Consider the following 23,486-nt stretch of genomic DNA (forward strand, 5'->3'; position numbering starts at 1 on the left):
TTGAAATGATTCCCCCCTTGCCCATCTCACTGCTTTTAAGCTGTGTGCCCTTGGGCAAGTTACTTAAACTCTCTGTGCCTCCGTTTTCTCAACTGTAAAGGGGAATATACGCCCAGTAAGCATTAGCTAGGATTTATCTTGATCTGGCTCAGGCTCTTATCAAAATACATTTGTGCTCTCTGACCTCACAGAGGCCAGCCTGAGGTGAAATGAAGTGGGGACAGCCCAGCTCGTCAAGCAGGGTCCCTGGAGCCATGGTGCAGGGGCTGGGGGGCCCCTGCAGGGACTGCCCTTGGGCAGCCTGACCCAGAGAGCTCCAGCCTTGCAGACCCAGGCACCCTATGTGCGCCGAATGACAATATGCAGCAGGGGCCGGGGCACCAAGATAGACACCGCCCCCCGCCCAGGGCGTCCCAGGAAAAGATGAGAAACAGCACACGCCTCCTCTGCACCTCACATCCCAATAAAATATTTATTATTTCAAGAAATAAATCTTTAAAAAAAGAGAGAGAGAAAAGAGTGTCTCTATTGCTTTCCCCCGACAGGTCAGGTCCTTGGTGACCACTGAGTTTCTGCCGCCGCAGGGGCCACCCAGGCCCGGAGAGGGGTCTTGGATGGGAGGGCCCCTGCTCAGCCCCACAAGGGCTGGCTCCCCTCTGCCAGCTCTCAGGGCCTGGGCTGCCTCCCTGGCAGGGTGGAGGGGCAGGCCTGGGGTCGGGGGGCGGGGAGTTGCCTGGTGGGTGGCGGGTGGGATTATAAAATGGGGTGGGGTGGCAGTGTCTCTGAAGGCCCTACCAGTTTAAACAGGCAGGGCTCTGGGCACGGGGAGGAGGGGAAGGGGCATCCTGGGGCTGGGGCAGGCATACCATACAGAGATGACAGTTGGGTGCAGGGGTGGTTTGAGGCTGGAGGAAGCTGGAGGTGGGGACGGGCAGCATCGAGGGGGTGGGGGCTACCTGGGAGCTAGTGGGCCTGGGACCCAGGAGCTGGGCTGGGCGTGCCATGGGGCCGAAGCTCCACCCCAAGCCTTTGCCGACACGAGATGCTGGGGGGTGGGGTTCCAGAGCCTGCTGGGCTGGGGACTGAGGCTCTGGGGACAAATCCACAGCCTGGAATCGCAGTCATGCCAAGATGAGTTTTGGGAGAAGCCCAAAGTGGAAAGAGCTGGAGCAAGCAGGAGAGGGAAACAGTTCAACCCAGGAGCCAGGTGGCCCCCCACTCCTGCTGCGCCCCCCCAAGTATAGAAGGGAGGGGGAGATGGCGAAGGCAGGAGGGGTGGGGCTGAGAGGAGGCATGAACAGGGTCCCCCAGTCCCTTGTTCCTTTTGTCCACACCCCAAACAACCACAGAGGGACAAGACCGACCCCTCACACATCACTCCCCTCTCCCTGGACCCTTCAGCGGGCCATCGGGCACACCGCCCCTGCTCCCTCCGCGTACATTCTGAGGCCCCATCCTGGGCCTAAGAAGGACCAGGGCCCTTAGTCTGGTCCAGAATTGGCCTTGCCCAAAGCAAGGGGCCTCTGACCACCTGCTCCTGCCACTGGGGCCCCTGACCAATCCCAGAGCTGCTTGGCTACGACGCTGCCATGAGCCCCGGGACGAGGTCGAGGAGCCTGCCTGGGGTGGGCACTCGGCCCGTGGATGAGTGGCCCGCCCCTAATCCTGTGCACAGGTCTGCTCTGCCCACTTCCTGGCCAAAGAAGAAGCTCCAGCGCAGGGGCGTCGAGGGGAGGGCGGGTCGCTGGAGCTCGGAATCTGCTGGTGCTTTCTCCGGCGGCAGGGAGGGCCAGACGGGTGGGCGCCCTCAAAGACAGTCCTGGCACAAGGCCACCTGGCCCTTCCGGAAGTCTCGGCAGGGACAGAGCCGGTGGTACTTGGTGCTGGAGCCTGCACAGCTGAAGAGCAGAGGCTCCTTCTGCAGGAAGCACTCGCGGCCGGGCTGGGCGAAGGCCGGGTACAGGTGGTTCATCTCTGACTCGGTGCTGTCACAGGGCACCTGCAGCCTGGACAGGCACCGCGGGCACTGGTCACGGCCCCAGCCTGGGACCGCCCCCTCCCCTCCCCGGCCCATCCCATCCCCAAGCAGGGAAGATGTCTCTAGGGGGCACCAGGCCGAACCCCGGGCCGCAGCTCCTTCTCCCGGCTGTGAGAGAGGAGGACAGGAGGGGAGCTGGGCTGAGCTGCAAGCTGACCCACTGGGAAGGACCCTAGGCCTAGAAGATGCTGGGACAGGCTCGGCAGAGGCTGAGGGAGGGGTGGGGGTGGGCGGGGATTGGCAGGGCCTGAGGCTTCACCAAGAGGGTGGCAGCCGTGACACGGACACCTGTCCAGAAGGTCCCTTCTGGGATCATCCTGACTCACGGGGGAGCATTAAACCCCCCACCGCGGGCAGGGCTGAGGGCAGGGCAGTTATGGGGTGACGAGCTGCAGGTGAGTGAGGCTGGGCCAGCCCAGGAAGGCGGGCAGGGGGGCAGGGGGGCGGGGGGGGGAGGCTCACTTACTTCTGGAAGGCGTCCTGGCTGTTGAGGAAGGGGAAGAAAGAGGGCTCACAAATCAGCCCGTGGTCCAGGCACGCGTCCGTGCAGGCCCTCCCAGCGGTGGCCAGCCAGGCCCGGAGGGAGTGTGCTGGGGGCCAGGCCCCGGGGGCGAAGCTGGCATTCTGGGTCCACTCCAGGTGGGTGGCATTGGGGGCCAGGACGAAGGGACTCAGTGGGGCCCGGGCCCCTGGTGGGGCAGGGCCTGGGGCTGCACAAAAGTCCTGGCAGGAGGAAAGCCACGTCAGCCGGGAAAGGGGACACAGATGCCACGGGTTGACACCGGGGGGGGGCGTGGCCTTGGGGAAACAGAGGCTCAGAGAGGTCACAGAACCTGCTCAGGGCCTCAAAGCTGGATGGCAGAGGCAGAATTTGAACTCAGGCCAGCCTGAGAGCCACCCGCCCTGCACGGCCTCGCAGCCCATCATACTTCAGTTAGGCGCAGTTTCTACCCTGAAGCCCATGGGCCCTAGCGGCAGAGGGGCAACGGGCCGGGGCTGACCGGCGGGGCTCTCCCTCCCTGACCGGTCAGCTCCAGGAACCACCTGTGGGGCCCAGCAAGTGTTTCTGTGAGCTTCATGATGACATCCCTGTGGCTGGCGGGGGGCTGAGATCCCGGGTTCTGGCCCTGACCCAACCCAGCCCTCCCTGCTGGGGGCCTCAGTGTTCCTGTCCATAAAGCAATGGTCTAGAGCCACTCTCCAGCCCTTAATGTTGGGGGACAAGGTGCAGACACAGGCCACAGGCTATCTGTCTGAATATCAAATGGTTAGAAAGCAACCGACACCTAGAACTGTGGCCCAGTCAGGCCCTGCCCCTCCCAGCCATCAGCCCTAGAAGCCCCGAGCCTAGAAGAGCAGCTCAGATACCCTGGCCGGGAGGGGGAGGCGGGACTCCTCCAGCGGCCCCTTCCCCTGGGTTCTCAGCACAGAGTCCTCATCTCCACCCCAGTCTCACCTGCTCATCCCTGGGGGTGCGGTGGGGAGTGGGGGCTTTCCATACCCACCAGTCACTCAACCAGTTACCAAACTTTTAAGCAACTTTTTTATCAAAATAACAGTCTTTGTGTTTCTGTGTTGTGGTACTGGGCTGGGTTCTAGAGCTGGAGACCCAGAGCCCCCCCCCCCGCCCTGCCCTGCCCCCGCCAACCCACCCAGGCCCTGGTCTCTAAGCAGGAGGAGAGCAGGACGGCCCTGCATCTCCATCCCCACACTCGTGCATCTCCAGGGGAATGGAAACAGACAGGTGCAGGAGGAGCAGGAGTTTAAGGGGCACAGAGCCCTTGCGGAGAGAGCTTCCTCAGGCACTGGAGATGGCTAAGCCCCCTCCTCTGGTCTGATGGGGTTTCGGGTAGCCCCTCCCTCCCCCCCCCGCCCCTGGAGCAGAGAGCGGAGGGCCCACCTACTTGGTGCTGGATGTAGGCATGGATTCGCTCCAGCATCCCCTCACAGGTATACTCGTAGGGCAGGTAGGGGTCTACCTGTGGGAGAGATGGGCAGACACATGGGGCAGGAGGCACCCCAGGCCCCCTTAGACCTGGCTGTTGCGGGGGGTGGAAATCTGGTGTGCCCAGGGAGTCCATCACCCTGTCTCCCCGGCCCCTCCACTCGGACCCCTGGTGCACCCTCCAGTGGCCCTGGGGGTCATCCCACTCCCTCCCGCCCTCTTCCCAGCTGCACTCCCCATCCCCTCCTGGGCTATGCTGCCTGCTCTTCCCACAGCCAACCAGATGGATTCGCCCTCCCTTAGGTGACACCTCCTCCAGGAAGCAGTCCCTGAGCCCCAGGCCACCCATTACAGGACCACTTTCTTTCGTGGCACCCGAGAATTCCTCCAGCACCTGTGTCATCATTTCTGATTTACCCCTCGTGTCTCCCGAGTTACAGGTCCCTTGAGAACTGGACTATGGCTCGTCTCGTCTACCACTGAGCCCACTGCCTGGCATAGTGCCTGGTATACAGTAGGTGCTCAGGAAATAGCATCTCCAGCTCTGCCTGTATTCTGCTCAGAACGAAGAATGTTCACGAACAAGAACACAATGGCATCTCCCTGTCAGATGAAATGAGATGAATCGGTCAGGCTTCCTGCCCAGGCCACGCACCTGGGAAGGACCTAAGACACGCGTCCCCAGCAGAGGCCAGACCGTCCGTCTAAGTAGCTAACGGTTACACGGCAGCCTGCACTGGGGGTGGCTGGGAGCAGCTGGGTGGAGGAGCTGGGGACTGAAGAGCAAGGGGAATAGGGAGAAGCGTGAAAGGGGGTGTCCACCTCCTGTAAGTCGGTACCCCACCACCTCTGCACTCTTCTTAGCTGACCAGCCTCTCCCCGTTTACCCCGCCCAGTACACAGCCACCCTGAAGGAAACCCGTGGCTGGACAGGGACATGGGGATGACCCATCCCAGACTCAGACTGGGCCTTCGCCCTCCCTTCTCCCCAGTGTGTGTGTGTGTGTACATGTGCGCACGGGTGTTGTGCGTGCGTACATGTGCGCACATGTATGTGTTGGGTGTGCAGTGTGTACATGTGTGCGCGTATGTGTGTTGGGTGTGTTGTGTGTGCGTACATGTGTGCACGTGTGTGTTGTGTGCACGTGTATGTGTTATGTGCACTGTGTACATGTGTGCGTGTGTGTTGTGTGCAGTGTGTACATGCATGTGCATGTGTTGTGTGTGCGCATATGCGCGCATGTGTGTACATGTGTGCGCTGTGTTGTGTGTGCACGTGGTACAGTGTGCGTGTGTGTACATGTGCACGTGTATGTGTTGTGTGTGCACGTGTGTGTACATGTGCTTGTGTTTGTGTGCGTGTGTACATGTGTGCACGTGTATGTGTTGTGTGTGCATGTGTACGTGGGTGCACGTGCATGTTTTGGTGCATGTGTGCACGTGTATGTGTTGTGTATGCACGTGTGTGTACATGTGTGCACGAATATGCATTGTGTGTACGTGTGTGTTGTGTGCGCACTGTGTACATGTGTGCACGTGCGTTGTGTGTACATGTGTGCACATGTATGTGTTGTGTGTGCACGTGTGTGTAGCATATTGTTTGTATGTGTGCGTGTCTGTGTGTATGTACGTGTATCTGTGTATTGTGTATGTGTGTGTGCAGACATATCTGTGTGTGTTGTATGTGCGGGGATGGGCACCCACCTGGCCCAGCCCAATTCCGACTTATGCCCTTTTCCAGCCAGCAGCCCAGGTTGTGTGATCTAACCCTCGTTCCCAGGTGGGAGTGGCCTCCCGTCCCCTCGTCAGAGCTGAGCAGCATCAGAGGCCCCCTCAGCTGTGCCGGGCGGGTCCTGCTTCCTGCAGACCCCACCTCGAAGGGCTGGAGGCCCATCCCGGGCCCTCTGCCTAGAGGCATCCCTGACCCTCAGGCTGCTGCTCCCCTTGAAATCGGTTGAGGCCACCAGAAATTTCTCGGGACGAGAGCGCACCCGGTGGCCTTTCCCCAGTTCCCACTGTGAGCGGCCATTCTTAATCTGGGGGCAGTTCCAGATCCCCAGAGAAGCCCACGTCCTGCACCGGCCACCACCACACAGCCCAGCCACCGGGCAGCCTTCCCAGCCCTGCGCTGTGCACCTCTGGGTCCTGACCTCGGCCGACAGCCACAGCGACACCGGCAACCAGCTGCTGCCCCGCGGTGCCCTGGACACCCCTGGGGTACACGACTTCCAGCCCTGGTTATAGATAACCCCCCAGAGGAGAGAGTTCCCCTCCAAACGCCACTCTGCCTGCTCCACGGTCACTCCCCCCCACGCTTTGAAGCCCATGTCACACGGTAACTTGCATCAGCCAGCCACGTCCCCCTGCCATGAGTCTCCGCCCGAGGAGCCAGCCTGCCTGGAAACGGCCCTCATTAGGCCTAGCCACAGGTGCGCACAGTAACCAGTCTTGACCGGCCGGCAGGTGCTGGTCCTGCACGGTCATGAGCGCGGGAGGGAGGGGGTGGGCAGGGGCTGGCCTGGCCTCCCCCACCCCACAGAGAGGTGCCAATGGCAAACCCACCCACCCCTGAGTGGGGCACAGCGGGTCTCTCTCAGCTCCTCCCTGTGCCTCGTCTTTCTTCTTCCCTCTCCCCGTGAAAGGCCCCAGGACTTGCAGAACAAGCTGTGTTCTCTGACGGTGGCCCTCAATCGGTTCTCTAAAATAGGATTATGAGAGCGGCCCAGGCTGCTTGCTGAAAATGCAGATGCCAAGGCCACACCTGGGCCTTTAGAATCAGAAGACAGGAAGGGGGACGCCTGGGGGGCTCAGTCGGTTGGGCGACTGCCTTCGGCTCAGGTCATGATCCCGGAGTCCTGGGATCAAGACCCACATCGGGCTCCCTGCTCAGCGGGGAGTCTGCTTCTCCCTCTGCCCCTCCCCTTCACTCATGCTCGCTCTCTCTCGGAAAAAAATCTTTAAAATCAGAAGACGGGGGGCGCCTGGGTGGCTCAGTTGGTTAAGCGACTGCCTTCGGCTCAGGTCATGATCCTGGAGTCCCGGGATCGAGTCCCGCGTCGGGCTCCCTGCTCGGCGGGGAGTCTGCTTCTCCCTCCGACCCTCTTCCCTCTCGTGCTCCCTGTCTCTCATTCTCTCTCTCTCAAATAAATAAATAAAATCTTAAAAAAAAAAATCAGAAGACGGGCCCAGGACCCACATTTTAACCACCTCCCAGGTGATTCTTGGTAAGCGGGTGAACTGCCCGGGGGGAGGGGTGGGACCCCTGAAGGGGCTGAAGGCAGCAGGGTGGTCAGGTTTGGGGCCCACCTGCAAGCCTCAGCTTGGCAGACTTGCAAAACTTTGGTTCCTTGACCCTTTTGTTATTGCCATTTTTTAATTAACTAATTAACAAAATTAAACAGATGTGCATGTAACAAATAAATCAAAAGGAAAACCAATGTAAAGTAAATTTCCTCCCACCCCAGACACCCAGGCCCGTCCCCAGGGCGGCAATTTCTCCCGTGTCCGACCAGAAAGAGCACACAAATGCATGGGCACGCTCACTTGCAGGCCCCTCGGCACCCCCGTTGTGTTCTGCAGCTGGAACGTGCTCCCCACAGGACTGGGTATCTTGCTCCTTTAGCTCAGCAACAGATCTTGCTAACATCTATTGGGCCAGACCTGAGCCCTCGGGGTGGGCAAAAGCCTTGCTGGTCTCCCTTCCACCCCCTGTCTTTGTCCCCTCTTCAGGGGGAGGGGAGAAGGAGCAGGAGGAGGGTGTGGGGTGGGGGTCGCCTCCAGGGTAGCCATCTGCCTTGCTGGGGGGCCTTCCAATGCAGCGTCCACCTGGGATGTAGAGTGCTGTGCCACCGCTTGGGGCTGGGGTTGGTCAGTTGTCGGCATTGGCTTCTTTCTTCTATACCGAGGCCACCTGGAGAGGCCCTCACCCAAGGACTGTCTTGTTCAGCCCAGCGAGGGTCCCCAGTTGCAGCCCTCAGTCAGCAATGGACGGAGCTGGGGATAAACACCCTGGGTTTACTTGATTCTCAGGTAGGACAATCTGGGGTGTGACCTACCCCATCAGTCAGAGGTCCCCGCCAGCACTGAACGCCAGGTGCCGCCGGCCGGGGTGACCTACTCCAAAACACAGCATCCTACTTTGTCACTCCAGGACCCTCCTTCCTCAGATCACGTCCCAAATAAATGGCTTGTGCCTCGGGGTCACCCTCTGGAGGAACCCAGTCTAAGCCCGTGACCTGGAGCAACTCACAGAGATTTGCTCAAGCTGATGCTTAAGGAATGGAGGGCGCCCCCCACTGCTCAGGGAGGGTCCAGGGGCTCAGCCCCTCTGCAGGTCAACATGGCCACATCCATGTCCGTCACAACTAAAGATGGGTGGAAGCTATGCCACACAACATTCTTCTGGGCACTTCACTAGACAAACACTCCCCCCAGACAGAAGGACGGAAGGCTGAGAGTATGGTCAGTGAAGGAAGGGAGGAGAGGTAAGTAGGGATTTTCTGGGGGCATCTGCAGGGGCGGGGGCCAAGGCTGGGGGTCCTGAGTGGGAGTGAGTGATAGTGAATACAGGGGGGTATTAAAAAAAAAAATGCCAGACTGCCTCAGGGTCAGGACAACCAGGCCAGAGCTCTGGGTTCAAAGCTAAGCCGGTAAGTCCCCCTGTGGGGTGTCTATCCCTGCTTGTCTCTGCCCTTGAGCCTGGCAGTGCCCCCAGATCCCCTGGGGCAGCAGACATGCCGGCCAGCTGTGGCCTCCCGGGGCGTGGCTCTCCCTCGCAGAAGGAGCCTGTCTATCACGTCACTCACTTGTGGTGGCCCCGCCGAGACCAAGGCTCTCCAGGTCTGCCCCAGACACCGATGTTCACCCTGAGTGGTACATACTCTGCCCCCAGGAGGACACATTCCGTGAACATGAGGTTGGGCAAGGAAGGGGACACCCGCAGGGCTGGTTATCTTTGTTCAGCCTCGTGTCCAAGCTACAGCAAGAGGCGGGTCCAGAGGGAACATGGCGAGCAGAGCGCCATTTGCATGGTCTGACCCCTTTCCAAAATGAAGGAACCAGAAGAGCTCGGGGGGCCATCAGAAGCCACAAAGGGGCCTGCCGAGGAGATAAGTTGCACAAGCCCCTCCTCACTCTCTCCCCACTTGCACGTGAGCGCCTGCACACGCCAATGCTCACATACCTGCTGAAGGAAACCCAGAAAGTTCTTTCCCCTTGCTACTCAAAGGGTGGCCCTAGGCCTGGCACTACCCCAGACCTGCTGAATCCAAACCTGCATTTTAACAAGATCCCCAGATGACGTGTATGCCATGTATAGTTTGAGATATGCTGTCAAAAGGCCACAGACACACACCAACAGCAGAGTTCCAAGAGCCTCCATGCACTAATCCTGGAAACAATTACTCAGCACCTAACTTGTGCTAAGAGTGCTCATGGGGCTCAGCCTCCAAAGGTGCTTAATAAATGATTCTGGATCCAGGGCTGCCATGTAAGGTTGTACAGGTGGTTCATAGCACAAAGGTATTTCCCTGCCTCTCCTTCCCCCCATCCCTATACTCAAGTTGGTAAGTGGGGTCAAGCACAACACAGGCCTGCGAGTCTGAATTCACCAAGAAGGGCATCTTTTTCCAATTAGAGCTAAGACTCCCCAGTAGTGGCTAATGAGAGTCCTGACTGGATCTGAACCTCACCTGGGTTCTCATGATGGCCTTGATGGCTGCTTCAAACTCCTCCGAGTTGTTGTAGTCGACGGTCCACACGTGGGGCTTGCCAATGAAGTTCTCTGCATAGGGATGCTGGGAGAACACCTGGCCGGGCGGAGAGAGCAGCAGCTTCTCCCTGTGCCTGCCAGGCCGGCCCGCGCTCAGGGGAGGCGCCCCCGCCCACTTGTCCTGTCCGACCCTTCACCCCCTGCCTGTCTCCCTCTTCCAGGGACTGCAGGGGCCCCCATCTCAGACCCTCCCCACTCACCTCTCTGGAGGTGGGCTTGCCTCGGAAGAACTCGTGGTTGAGTGAGCTGTGGGGCGGGCTGAAGCGGGACTGGAGGAAGACGCAGCCGTTGGCGATGGCCTCCAGGGGCGCGGGGCCCTCGTAAGGGAAGCCAAAGCCTATGAAGAGCTGAGGAAGCGAGTGGCACAACAGTCAGGGAAGGCTGGGCACTGGAGCCCCGGGAAGCCAGGGCTGGGACATTCACGGGGGTGGGGCGGCCGGGGCAGGAAAGAGCACCCAGACCGGCACGGTGCCATGGCATGCACCGCCCCTCTCTGGGCCTCAGGTTCCTGGTTGTGAAATGAGGAGGTCTGATTAGGTAATATCAGGGGTCTCTTCCTGCTCTAGCGGGCTATGATCCTGGAGGGGAAAAGAGAAGAGGATCTCAAGCTTAGAAGGCTGAACTTAAAGGACCTTTACTCATCCTAAAAACAGTTAATCGGCACCTAACTCGTGCCAGGAGTGCTCACAGGGCTGGCCCCTGGAAGGCAATCAAGAAATGATTCTGAACCCAGGGCTGCCATGTAAGGTTGCTCAGATTGCTCACTGCACAAAGCCTCTTCCCCTGCCCCAACGCACAAGGCTAGATCAGGAGAGGACCTGAACGCTGGCTGGAGGCCCTCCAGCCTCAGCTGAGCCCTCGGGGCCCAGCAGCAGAGTCATGCCCACCGTGCCAGGTGCTGCTCCAGGAATACAGCATAGGACTTCCAGAAGCAGTCCATCAGAACTAGTAGGCCCATGGAACTCCAGCCGGGACATGCCCTCAGCCTGCCCTACCATCCTTTCAGCAGCTCCGAAAGCTAGGCCTGGCCCAGGAGTCCGTGGGGCTGCCCTGGTACTGAGGGGTGAGAAGGGAAGCCCGCTTCCTCTTCCCCACTGCTGAGCCTCTCTGCTGGCCCTGCGCAGGTCCCTCCTGGGTAAGCACCCCCAGCTCTGCCACCAGCTCTGCCCCGGCCCCAGGAGGCCTGGACGTGAGGTTCAGGGTAGCAGAGCGTGCTGGGGCAGGTCTACACGTGGAAGGGGCCACCAGCCACGGTGGCAGGCCTGGGGGGCACGTAGAGTGACATCCTCGGCATCTGTGGCCAGGCTGGGGTGAGGACGGTGAGGGCGTGGGGCTCACTTTGGCCTTGCGTAGCAGCTGCTGGAACTCGGGCTGTGGCAAGAGGCCGTGGTTCTTCACGAAGGCCGGGACCTCAGGGGGCCGCTGGCTCTCATAGTACACGGTGCCATGGATCTCCATGTACTTGTTCAGGATGCCCAGGAACTTCTCCTTCCCCTGGAAGAGGAGGGGGTGCAGATGGGAGCCTCGCCCCAACTGTGGAAGGCAGAGCTGTCCGTGGAAACACCCCTGGTCTGGAAGTCAGAAAATGTGGGGCCAGTCTTAGGTTGGCCTTCAACCAGCTGTGTGACCCTGGGCAAGGCCCCTCCCCTCTCTGGTCCTCATTTTCTTCATCTGTGACTTGCAGAAGTTGGACTAGACTATTTTTAGCCATGGAACTGTTTTCTTTGCAAAGAATCCCTAACCCCTTTCCCACATTCAAACGCATCCAAATGAAGTTGCTCCGCGTCCCTGAACTGCTGGCGATCTCCAAGGCCACCTGAGGAGCTGTGGGGCCGAGATCATCTCATCCACCCATCCCTCCATCCTTCCATACATACGTCCATCCCTCCACCCCTCCATCCATCTGTCCACTCATCCCTTCTCTCTCTCCCTCCCCTTTCCTCCATCCATGTAGCACATTTTTATGAGCACTTGCTATATGCTGGCACTGAGCTCACTGCTGGGAGCACAGCTGCGACAAGACAGAGCCCTTGTCGGGGCGCCTGGGGGGCTCAGTCGTTAAGCGTCTGCCTTCGGCTCAGGTCATGATCCCGGGGTCCTGGGATTGAGCCCCGCCTCGGGCTCCCTGCTTCTCCCTCTCCCACTCCCCCTGCTGCGTTCCCTCTCTCGCTGTGTCTCTCTCTGTCAAATAAATAAATAAAATCTTAAAAAAAAAAAAAAGACAGAGCCCTTGCCTTTAAGGAGGACACCTGTGAGTGAAAACCCCCCAAACTAGCAAAGGCTCAGCCCCTCCAGACTCCAGTCCCACATCCAGGCTCTGCTTTCTGCCCAGCCCAAGGGAGCTGGAAACAGGCCCAACCTCAGGGGAAGGGGACGATGGGAGGCAGAGCACAGATGAACCGATAACAGTTCTGTCCCTGGGCACCCGTCTGACCCCACGGCCAGAGCCCTGAGCCAGGAGCTGTGGTCAGTGTAGGACCTCATTAGGGGTAAGCATGGGGTCTGCCACTGGGTTCTACTTCTTGCGGGCTTTTGAGACTCACAGAAGAGAGGAAGGGATACGCTGACAAGAAAGGAACTTCAAGATCACAGAGAAGGCTGGGGCGGGGAGCAGTTTTTTCAGGGAGGGCTAGTCCCCAGCAGGCTAACAGGTCAGAAAAAAAGAAGCCAGGTTCTCCACGTCCTGCTGGCTAGCCATGAGGTCGGACAATAAGGAGCTTTGGCCCAGGTTCAGTGTGTAAACCACAGCTCTTGAAGAATATTGTCAATGGACATCAAAATAATTAACAATTCACATTTTGAAACTCCAACGGTATACACTTTTCATAAGGAGGCCTTCTTCTTTGGGTAACGGTGTCCTGGGTAATGCACATCAGCCCTGCCTCTGAGAACAACCAGGAAAGACAGGGAAATATAAAAATTTCTGTGAAGGTAGTGAAATCTAACAGAGCATGCAGAATTAGAAGGCCAAGATCTGGAAGAAGAAGGGAAGGAGATCGTGGAGGCCAGTGCTGGGGTCAGCGTCCCCCCGCCCCGCCCGGGGGCACCGGCCGATTCCAGGGTCAGCATCAAGGAGACTGAGCAGAGCTTCTGGTCGCCTTGTACAGCCAGAGGACAAGTCAGAGTTCAGGGTCTGCCAAGGGAGGACCCTGATGGAAACTCCACACTGGGGGTTGGAACTCTGAGGAATTGCACGCTGGAAGAAAAAGGGTGGGCCAGACCTAGAGAAGCCCCTACAGAGGCTGAGTCTGTGTTTTTGTGTGTGTGTGGGAGGGGGTGTCTTTTTTTTAAATTTTATCTATTTATTTGAGAGAGAGAGTGAGTGAGAGCACAAGCAGGAGGGGCAGAGGGAGAGAGAATCTCAAGCAGACTCCGCACTGAGCACAGAGCCCGACACGGAGCTGGATCTCAGGACTCTGAGAACAGGACCTGAGCCAAAACCAAGAGACAGATGCTTGACTGATGGAGCCACCCAGTCGCCCCAGGGGCTGAATCCATTTTAAATGGTCTCAAATCCTATCATTGATTAAGGTGATCCAAGATTGCTGAAGCTCCAATCACAAGCTAAGAGTAAAAGTAAAATCCTCTCTAGAAGAAGAGGGCATCATCCCCAAACTATTTTTACAATTTTTTATATTCATTTTCCAGGACTCCAAAACAAAACAAAAAACAATGAAATCCCAATCAAAACCCCAGCAGGCTTAGAAGAAACAACTTTGAAAAAGAAGAAAGCAGACAGATTTATATTACCTGATTTCAAGACTTATGGTAAAACTACAGTAATCAAGGCGGTGTGCTATTGGCATCAAGACAGATCAATGCAATAAAACAAAGTCCAGAAATCGACCCACACACGCATGGTCAATTGATTTTTGACAAAGGTGCAAAGACATTTCGGTGGAGAAAGGATAGTTTTTTCAACAGACAGCCACGGAACATTGCATATCCACATGCGAGAAAGGGAAAGAATTAGAACTTCCATCTGTACTTCATATCATATACAAAAGTTAATTCAAAATGGACCATAGATTTAAATGTAATACTATAAAACTTACAGAAGAAAGCACAGGAGAAAAATCCTTAGTGACCTTGGGTCAGGCAAAGATTTCTTAGATACGACACCAGAAGCATAATCCATAAAACACCGGACTTCATTAAAATGAAGCACTTTGCCCTTTGAACAATGCTACTAAGAGAAAGACAAGCCACAGACAGAAAATATTTGCCAACCATGTATTTGATAATAGACTGATATTCAGAATGTGTACAAAACTCTAACAACTCAATAATAAGAAAACAACCCAATTTAAATGGGCAAACATTTTGAAAAGACACTTTACCCAATAGGGAAGACAAATAAGCACACAAAAATATCTTCGCCATCATTAGTCATAGGGAACTACAAGTTGAAACCCTTGCACATCTGTAGAATGGCTCAAATCGAAAAGATGGACCATGCAAGTATTGATGACTTTGTAATGGAACCGGAACTCTCATACACTGTTGGTAGAATCGTAAAATAGTACGACCACTTTTACTAAAATGTTAAACCTAGTTCCACCTTATGATCCAGCCATTCCATGCCTAGATATTTACCCAAGAGAAACGAAAGCATATGTCTGTACAAATGTTTGTACATGAATGTTCATAACAGCTTTATTTGTAACGGCCAAATACTGGTAACAACCCCAATGTCCACTAAGAGGTGAACAGATAAAAAAGGTGTGGTGGAATACAATGGAATTCCATGCAATGGAATAACTATTCAGCCATAAAAAGGAATCAACAATTGATACGTGCAACGACATGGATGAATCTTGAAATAATTATACTCTGAGAAAATCCAGACCAAAAAAAATGAGTATATACCATGAGTTCATTTATATAAAATTATAGAAAATGAAGACTAATCTGTGGTGACAGAAAGCAGACCATGGGCTGTCTGGCAGGGAGGAGGGGAGAGGAGGGGAAAAGGGAACCTGGGCATGGTGGATGTATCATCCTGACTGTGGAGATGGTTTCACAAGTAAATATGTACGTCAGAACTTATAAATTATATATTTGAAACATGTGTAGTATACTGCATGTCAATTATACTGCAGTAAAGCCTGTTAAAAATAGATTTTTAAAGAAAAAATTTAAACACCTTGATTTTTAGAAAAATCAGGTACATGATAATATGATTAAAACCCAAGAGACAAAGGGGTGCCTGGATGGCTCAGTTGGTTGAGTACCCGACTCTTAGTTTCTGCTCAGGTAATGATCTTGGGGTCGGGAGATTGAGCCCTACGTCAGGCTCCGCACTCAGCAGGGACTCTGCTTGTGGATTCTCTCTTCCTCTCTCTCTGCTCTTCACCCAGCTTGCTTGCACACTCTCTCAAATAAATAAATAAATCTTAAAAAAAAAAAAACACCCAAGAGACACAGACAATAAAAACAGACCCGTAGGAGATCTAGAAGATGGAATTACCAGATACAGACTTCAAGATAAATCTGCTGAATGTAGTCAAGGAAATAGAAGATAAGGGTTTGAAACCAAATGGAAGTGCTCGAAGTAAGAAATCTAGTGGCTGAAATTAAGAACTGAATGGACAGGTTTCACAGCAGATTGGACCCAGATGAAGAGAGAATTCATTTAGTGAAAGAACAAAAGAAAACATCCAGACTGAAGCACAGAGGAAGGGTGGAAATCACAGAAAAGAATGTAAGAGACAAGGGGATATGTTGGAGTCTAATGTATGCAGAAATAGAGTCCGAGAAGCACAGGAGAGAGACTGGAGCAGAAGCAATACTTAGATATTAACTGAAAATTTTCTAAGACTAATGTCAGATCAAACCACAGATTCAAAAAGATCTACAAACACCATGCAAGGTAAGTCCAGAGAAAACCACTTGGAGGCACATCATAGTAAGTCTACTGAAAACTAAACACACAGAGGTCTTTTTTTTTTTTAAGATTTTATTTATTTATTTGGCAGAGAGATACAGAGAGAGAACAAGTAGGCAGAGAGGCAGGCAGAGGGAGAGGCAGAAGCAGACTCCCCGCTGAGCAGGGAGCCCGATGCGGGGCTCGATCCCAGGACTCTGGGATTATGACCTGAGCCGAAGGCAGCCGCTTAACTGACTGAGCCACCCAGGCGCCCCTAAACACACAGAGGTCTTAAAAGTGAGCAGAGAAAGAAGACAAATTACCTTTAAAGGAACAAGGCTCCCAGAAACCAGAAGACAATAGAGTCTTTTCATAACACTGAAAGAAAGTAACAGCCAAGCTAGAATTCTGTACACAGCAAAAGTATCCACTAAGAATAAGGGTGAAGTAAGGGCATTCTCAGGAAATCAAAATAAAATGAGAGTACACGGACGCCTGGGTGGCTCAGTTGGTTAGGCGACTGCCTTCGGCTCAGGTCATGATCCTGGAGTCCCAGGATCGAGTCCCGCGTCGGGCTCCCTGCTTCTCCCTCTGACCTTCCCCCCCTCCTGCTCTCTCTCTCTTTCTCATTCTCTCTCACAAATAAATAAATAAAATCTTTTAAAAAAATGAGAGTACACAAGCTGGGGGGAGGTAATTAAAGCATTTCAGGGTTCTTTTATTGTCCAGTAAAAGGGAAAGGTATTGATTTATACGAGCCTTTGATAAGTCAAGGATGCACGGTGTCATCTTCATTGCAGCCACTACAAGACTAGGAGACAGTATAATGAGTCAGCTAACAGGGGGTGAATTTCAAAGTACACATCAGTGTGAAAGAAGGCATAAGAGGGAAAAGAACATGGAACAGGCAAGAAAAAGAGATCAGCTAGTGAAATGGTAGATTCCAAGCCAAATACATCAGAAATCACACTAAATGTAAAAGGACTACATAGCATAAAACTAAATAGGCTCACAGAAGAAAAATCAAACCGAGAAAGTAAAGTGTGGAAAGAATGCCTCCACACCCCCATCAACATCAGCTTCCTTATCCCATCAATGGAGGCAGCTGTTCAGCACCCTTTTTTTTTACCCATACACACGTACATATACATGCATGTACGTATGTGTGTAGGCATGTGTATGCATGTACATATGCACATAGGCCTGTGTCTGTGCGTACATGCATATATGTAAACTTTAAGTTTCATAAAACAATATTTACTCTCGGGGCTCCTGGCTGGCTTAGTCAGTGGAGTGTGCAACTCTCAGTCTCAGGGTTGTGAGTTCGAGCCTCATGTTGGGTACAGAGATTATGTAAGAAAAATAAAACCTTAAAACAATATTTACTCTTAATACATATAAGGTCTTCTGATATTCCTTCTGATATTCTATTTCATTTTAAAAGGCTAACTGAGACGAAGTTAGAAAAAGACAAATACGACACGATCCCACTTATGTGTGTAATCTAAAAGAGTGGGACTCACAGAAACAGAGTATAATGGTGCTCGCCAGGGGCTCGGGGTGCGAAAATGGGGAGAGGTTGGTCAAAGGGACAAACTTTCAGTTGTATGAAGAGTAAGTTCAGGGATCTAACGAGCAGCACAGTGATTGTGATTAACGGTACTGTACTGTACACTTGTAATTTGCCGAGAGAATAACAGATCTTCAGTGTTCTCACCACACACAAGTGCATGCACGCGCACACACGCAGATGATGATGTGAGGTGATGCTGTGTTAAGCAGCTTGATCATGGTGCTCAGTTCACAATATATATGTATATTGAGCCATCATGCTGTCCACCTTAAGAATATATCATTTTCCCCTGTCAACTATACCTCAGTAAAGCTGAGGAGAAAAAACCCAGAGCTCTGAGCTAGTTTCACCTGCCAAACAAAAAGCCCCCCATGTCCCCCCCAGACGGCCCTTCTGATGTCTGGCCTGTTTCCTCCAGTGGCAAGGATGGGTCTGCCTCTCTCCCATCCCCCACTCCTGCCCCCTGGGCCACACGCTCTCATAAAATAGCACCCAGTTCTGAGCCTCAAGGCCTGCTTTCTGGGGACCCAGAACAAGACAGGCCTCCTTGGCGCAAAATTCACCCAAACGCTCGCCCTGATCCCAGCTGCTGCCCCCATGAGGACCTCCGCCATCCAGCCCCTTCCCCTTCTCTGCCACCTGGTCCCCTGAACTCTGGGCTGCATCCGTCCCAGGATGCGCCCCTCAGCCTCTTCATCCGGCCACCTCCGACTTCCTCCAGTCACAAAGACCAGAGCGAAGATGTCTTTTTTTGGAAGCACTTTCTCTGAGGTCTCTTGCAGAACAGCGTTGCTTCTGGCTATCACAGAGGTGCCTGAGCTAGAGAGAAAGTCTTTCTCTTCCCAGACTTCATAACCTCTCATTCTTTCGGGGCAGTTCTTTAGCAGTGTTTTCTGGTAAAAGCAGACGCACTCCGTGCCACCCCCTTCCCCAGCGCCCTGGGCTCCCGTGGCAGCCTGCTCCTTTCGCATCACATGAGAATGACCTCCCATCCCTCCCCCTGCACCCTGCAGCCTGCGGGGTCAAGGGACCCACGAGCATCCCCGGGGACACCCTACTGAGAGCAGAGGGGAGCAGGAGGAGCGATGGTGAGCAGGCACCCTACCTGGAGCTGCCTCATTGCCAGGAGGGCACAGAGAAAAGAGGAGAAAGAACAGGTCAGTGAGCAGTGAGCACACAACCTCCCGCACGGGGACCGCTTCTCCGGGGACCCTGCCCTGAGGATGGGGTTCTAATCCTTAGCCTCTCTTGCCTTCTGCACTGCCTCCCGTGACTCAGAGGCCCCAAGTCTAGCCTAAGCCCCCTTGCCACGCTCACAGTGTTTATCGATGCGGTCCTAGGGAGGGTGGTGGGTTAGGTCACAGCCCTTGATAAAGGACATCTGGGTTTGTTGCAGAGTGGGGGGCTGCGGGGGCAGGTGAGCAGCCCCCAGGCTGGGTATTTTCAGTGGCAGTTAGGGACCTCTCTTTTCTGACCCATCATTGGGGGACATTTCAGCATCCGGAGCCAGGGGTGGTGGACAGAGCCAAATCCTGGAGGTGGGAGTCCCCAGGAGGCCGTGCTTACCTTCCAGATACTCGCTTCCTTGCCGTACACCACGGCCATGTTATTGGCCTTGCTGCCTTTGATGAGCTGCTTCTCCGTCTCGTTGAGCTCCTCGGACACGAAACCCATGAAGGAGTTGTCCGGGGTGTGAGCTACAGCCAGACCACAGGGTCAGGAAGGGGGCTGCTACCCAGCCGAGACCGCGCCCTGGGTCTACCTGGACTGGCCCCCTCAGAGGGGGCCCTGTTTGACAGGGATGGGGAAAGGGGGCTGGGAGGCACTGGGGCTGGTGGACGAGGGGGAAGAGAACCCATCAGTGTCCCGGCCCCGGGCGTCTCCTTCTCCCAAAGACTGTCACAAAGCCTGGAGCAGAGGGAAAGCCTGGAGCAGAGGGAAAGCCTGGCCCCCCTGCTTGTTTGCAAACAGGCACAGTCAGGACCCTGCTCCGGTCAGAGTCCTCCCTCCCTGGTCAGAGTCCTCCCTCCCCAGTTGGCTCCGGCCCAAGGCTTTGGCTCCTCCCCTTTTCTCTCACTGCCGACACCCAACAGCAGAGCCTGTTACCCTGGTGGGATTTCCTCCATCACGGCCGCCCCAGCCCGGGGACCACCCTCTCTGTCCTGGGCCCCTGTGACTTGCTGCCTGCCCCCATTTCTGCCATTCTCTTGGCCTTGCCTTTTCTCCAGAGCAATCCTTTAAAATTAGGTCAGACCAGATTCCTCTGCACAAAAGCCTGCAGTGGCCCCAGAAGCCAACAGTCTACAGGATCTGCCCCCACTGCCCCTTTGACAGCTTCTCTTACTCCCTCCTGAGACCGCGCTGGGTACAACCCCTCTGCGGACAAGCGTTGCTTCCAGGGTCCTGCCAAGAGGTCCTCCCTGGCCCTGGTCACTCTCTGTCCCTTACCTGCACTCACTGACCAGACACGATATTACATATCTAATTGATCGTTTATTGGTGTCAGAATATAAGCCCCATGAGGGCAGGGCCTCTGATTCGCTCACTTCTGTCTCCCCAGCACCTGGGAGAGCCGGGCGCACTGGCTCATGAATGCGTGGACACATCCTTCCTTTCCCGCCTCCAAGTTTTTGCCCCTGCTGTTCCCTCTGCCTGGAGTGCTCTCCTCCCTTTCCTTGGATGAGAAAATTCTCTGCGTGGGGTCCGGTGCCCTCCCTCTGTGGTTCCACCCCTGTGGTTCTGTCTCTGCTACAGTGCAGCCCACACTGGCTAGATGGGGAAGCAGGTCTGCTCATGAATTCCTTCCTGGACTTGGTCTATCGTTAAAACTGGCAAGACCTACTCAATTGTCCCCAGAACCCAGCGCACGGGGAGCAGGGAATGTGTCTTAGCTCGTCCTCCTATTCCTCGGCCATGCTAAGTAGCTCTGTCTGCCACCATGCACCTGCTGTAGGTTTGCAAGGCACAGGGTCCCTCCCATCTGTGTACAGGACCTTGAATAGAATGTTTGTTGAACCCAGTGAAATCTACTCTGCCCTCCTCAGCCGTGGAGGCTGTGCTGAGTAGGCTGGCAGAGGCCACATGTCCTTGATTTCCCAGAAGAACCCTGATGCCAAATACCCAATTCCTTATTTCAGACTCATGTTTTCACATTTTAGCATTTCTGAACTTGAGATGTATATACCTCGATCAAATGCATAGATTTAACATAGTATTTCCACCCACAAAAAGTCATCATCAATGTCTGGAACATCGTAGGAGAAATGAAGGTTTCCTGCCTAAGTACCCCAGGAAGCGCACGGATTCTTGGGTCTGAAAGTCCAACTGTCAGGATGGGCCTTTGCTGACCGCACAACAAAATGATCTTTCTTCTAGAGCTTCAAGAGCATAAGGAAGGCCTGGAGACCTGGAGTTACTTCTGATTGTCAGAGTGTGGGCAGCTCTCCTGCTTCAGGAGGCTCTGCCCAGGCTGGGGAGTGGCCCCGGGGGGGGGCAGACCAGACCCTCCCTCACCTGTTTGCCTGCCCAGCCCCCTTCTCTCCTTCCCTGCTGGCTCCGGCTAGGGCTGCCACCCAGGCTTCTCTCCTGCTTGCCAAGGCCTCCCTGTTCACCAAGCTAAAGAATCCCTCATTCTACCAACTCTGCCCAGTTAACTAAACTAGTGGGCATGGAACAGGGAAATATCCAATCAATTAAAATAACAGGGACCATCAAGGAAAGAGCTCCCAACTCTCTGGGCAAAGGTGAGGCTGGAAGAGGCAGCCATCCTACCACTTAGCTCACTGGGGAAACCACCCGGCTAGATGGGGAAACAGGTCTGCTCGTAAATTCCTTCCTGGACTTGATACATCATTAAAACTGGCAAGCCTCTCTCTTCCTTTTTTGTTTTCAGTTTCTTTAATTTATTCAATCAATTAACATTTTCTGAGGACCTTGACAGGCTCCAGGGAGATAAGGATAAATCAATCAGTGGCCCCCCTTTTGAGTGGTTCATAATCTATCAGGGAGGAATAAATGTATAAGCGAATAACTCTAATATACTTCAACATACACTTTTATAGAATTGGATTTAAAAGGTATAAAAATAGCGGTGAAGGAGCAACAGCAGATGAGGGAATTGGTGAAAGTGGCAGTAAATAAAAGAGATATTTGGGTTGGGGTTTTAGAGGATGAGCAGGGGTTTGCCAGGTTTGGAACTCCACATCCAGTGGGCCCTACCCCATGGGAGGCTCATTTCCTCAGTGCAGATTATTGCGGAAGCCTCTTACCCCCTCTCTTGCTTCTCCCTCCTCTACCGCTGCCCCTTTGGCCATCTGCAATCTCCCAGAATAATGTGCTTCAGAAACCTTTCTCTTGGGGTGCCTGGGTGGCTCAGTTGGTTGGGCATCCGACTCTTGATTTCGGCTCGGGTTGTGATCTTGGGGTCGTGAGATCGAGTCCCACGTCGGGTTCCACGCTCAGCATGGAGTCTCTTTGTCCCTCTCCCTCTGCTCACCCCCGCCCGCCTCTCAAATAGATACATAAAATCTTAAAAAACAAACAAATGAAAAAAAACCTTTTTCTCCATGACGTTCCCAGGCTCAGGAATCTACAGCGATTCTTGAATTACGGTATGTGGCATAAATTCAGCAACAGGTGCTAGAAGACGCCCCCACTGCCCCCAGATCCTCCATGTCCCTCCTGCCAGCCTCAGAGCTTTGATGCTTCCCTTGCAAGTGAGCTAACTGCCCAAGCTCTGTGCCCACCCCTGCTCCCTGCTATCACGTAGGCTGCTTCCGCAGCCTGGAGCATCCCCACCACGACCCCCACCTCCTTCCCTCCGCAGTCTGGTTCCCAGAGAGCCATGTGACCTCAGTCCTCTGGGCCTCAGTTCCCTCCTCTGGGCTCCGAAGAACCTGCCCACCTCCCCAACCTTCTGGAATCCAATCAAGCCATTACTTATGTGTCTAGAAATTGCATCTGCCTCTAATACTTCCTAGAACCTGGAGAGTAAGACAAAAAAGGACCCTAAGCGTCCCAAAGAGGTGCATTAATTTGACAGGCTAAATAAAGACCAGATACTTTACTTCTGAGCAAGTTCCTCGGGACCCTGCTCAGTTGGCTCTTAGTTTAGATACATCCTAACAAAAGGTGTTTATCTGGCTTTCTGACCCAGAGCCTTCAAAGAGCTACAAATTCGATGGGCAAGACGCTGCTGGAGGCAGATATACTGACGACAATTAGATGTGACAGCTGATAGCCTCCCAACGAGGAGAAAAAGCACCACATCAAACAGTGACAGGAGAAGGGGCCATTTAGCAAGGGCACCTGGCTTCGCACACCTCTGCTGTCCCCAAAGGGCAGGCTCGTGCACCACAGAGAGAGTGAGAATTGACCCTCAGTTGTCAAGAAAGGATTAAATTATTTTCAGCACACTGCATGTAAGGGGGCAAGTCAGTGAATGTATATATTTTAGATTCTCATTAAAAATAGCTAAAGCTCCGCTCTGAATGGCATTCCTTGCCTGACGCCCATCGTCAGAAGGTTTCCACAGGGGCTCTGGCCCCCAGCCTCATTTCCCATTATCCCCAATGTTGGAGCCTACTGGACCTCATGCATTTCCAGAACCTTCCAGTTTTCTTCCCGCACCTGTCTTCACTTCATCTGTTCCCTCCACTGAGAAGAGGCTGCCCGTCCTGCCCCTTTGTCAACCCCTAAAGTTCTCCAGTGTACTTCTGGCCTCTCTTTCTACAAGGTCACCGAACCCTCTGTGTTCTGGAATGTGCGCGCAGCAGCTCTCTGAGAGCGGCGTGTGATGCTGGAGGCAAAGGCCACGTCCTCCGTGTTGGAAAGGTCGCCACATTTCTCCTAAGCCAGGCTGGAAGCCCCACCCAGTCTGCTCCCCAGACACCACAAGAGACTTCCTCTCTGGCTCATACATTCGCGAAGGGCAAACCAGGTTTTCCTGGAGCGGGCAGGTGCCTGGGCCTGCCCCACTGCCACACCAGCCCGGAAAGGAAAGCCCCGGAGGGACGAGACCCTGCCTCCTCGCATGCACCCCTGCGAACCATGAGGAGGCCCCATCTGCCCCTGACCCCACCCATGCCCTGCAGCTGGGACACTCACGGAACATGGTCATGAACTGCTTGGGGTTGAGGTTCCAGTAGCCCCAGTTGGTCCGGTAGCCGTGCAGCGTGGCGTACTCCTCATGGTTGTATGCGGGTTCTGTCCCGAAGGTGTCAATGACCCGGATTCGGCACCTGCTCCCCGCCCCGGAGGTGGGGGTACAAGGAACCAGGGTCAGCAACCTCT

General features: G+C 54.5%; 1 protein-coding gene across 1 annotated transcript in view; it reads right to left on the minus strand.

Moving 5' to 3' along the window:
- Positions 1-870: 870 nt before the first annotated feature.
- Positions 871-23,486, minus strand: part of MGAT5B (alpha-1,6-mannosylglycoprotein 6-beta-N-acetylglucosaminyltransferase B) — a 69,747-nt gene continuing 47,131 nt past the window's right edge. Inside the window, exons 10-17 of the mRNA XM_028112671.2 lie at positions 23,301-23,434; positions 18,762-18,892; positions 11,092-11,247; positions 9,954-10,100; positions 9,674-9,790; positions 3,943-4,017; positions 2,505-2,761; positions 871-2,006 (exon numbers count right to left, since the gene is read on the minus strand). Of these exons, the coding sequence (XP_027968472.1) occupies positions 1,808-2,006; positions 2,505-2,761; positions 3,943-4,017; positions 9,674-9,790; positions 9,954-10,100; positions 11,092-11,247; positions 18,762-18,892; positions 23,301-23,434 (1,216 nt within the window). The 3' untranslated portion in view covers positions 871-1,807. The remainder of the gene's footprint in view (positions 2,007-2,504; positions 2,762-3,942; positions 4,018-9,673; positions 9,791-9,953; positions 10,101-11,091; positions 11,248-18,761; positions 18,893-23,300; positions 23,435-23,486) is intronic.

Source organism: Eumetopias jubatus, unplaced genomic scaffold (assembly GCF_037043125.1).
Source record: "Eumetopias jubatus isolate StellerSeaLion01/CBP00866 unplaced genomic scaffold, mEumJub1_p1.0 scaffold_10, whole genome shotgun sequence".
In the NCBI taxonomy this organism is placed as follows: domain Eukaryota; kingdom Metazoa; phylum Chordata; class Mammalia; order Carnivora; family Otariidae; genus Eumetopias; species Eumetopias jubatus.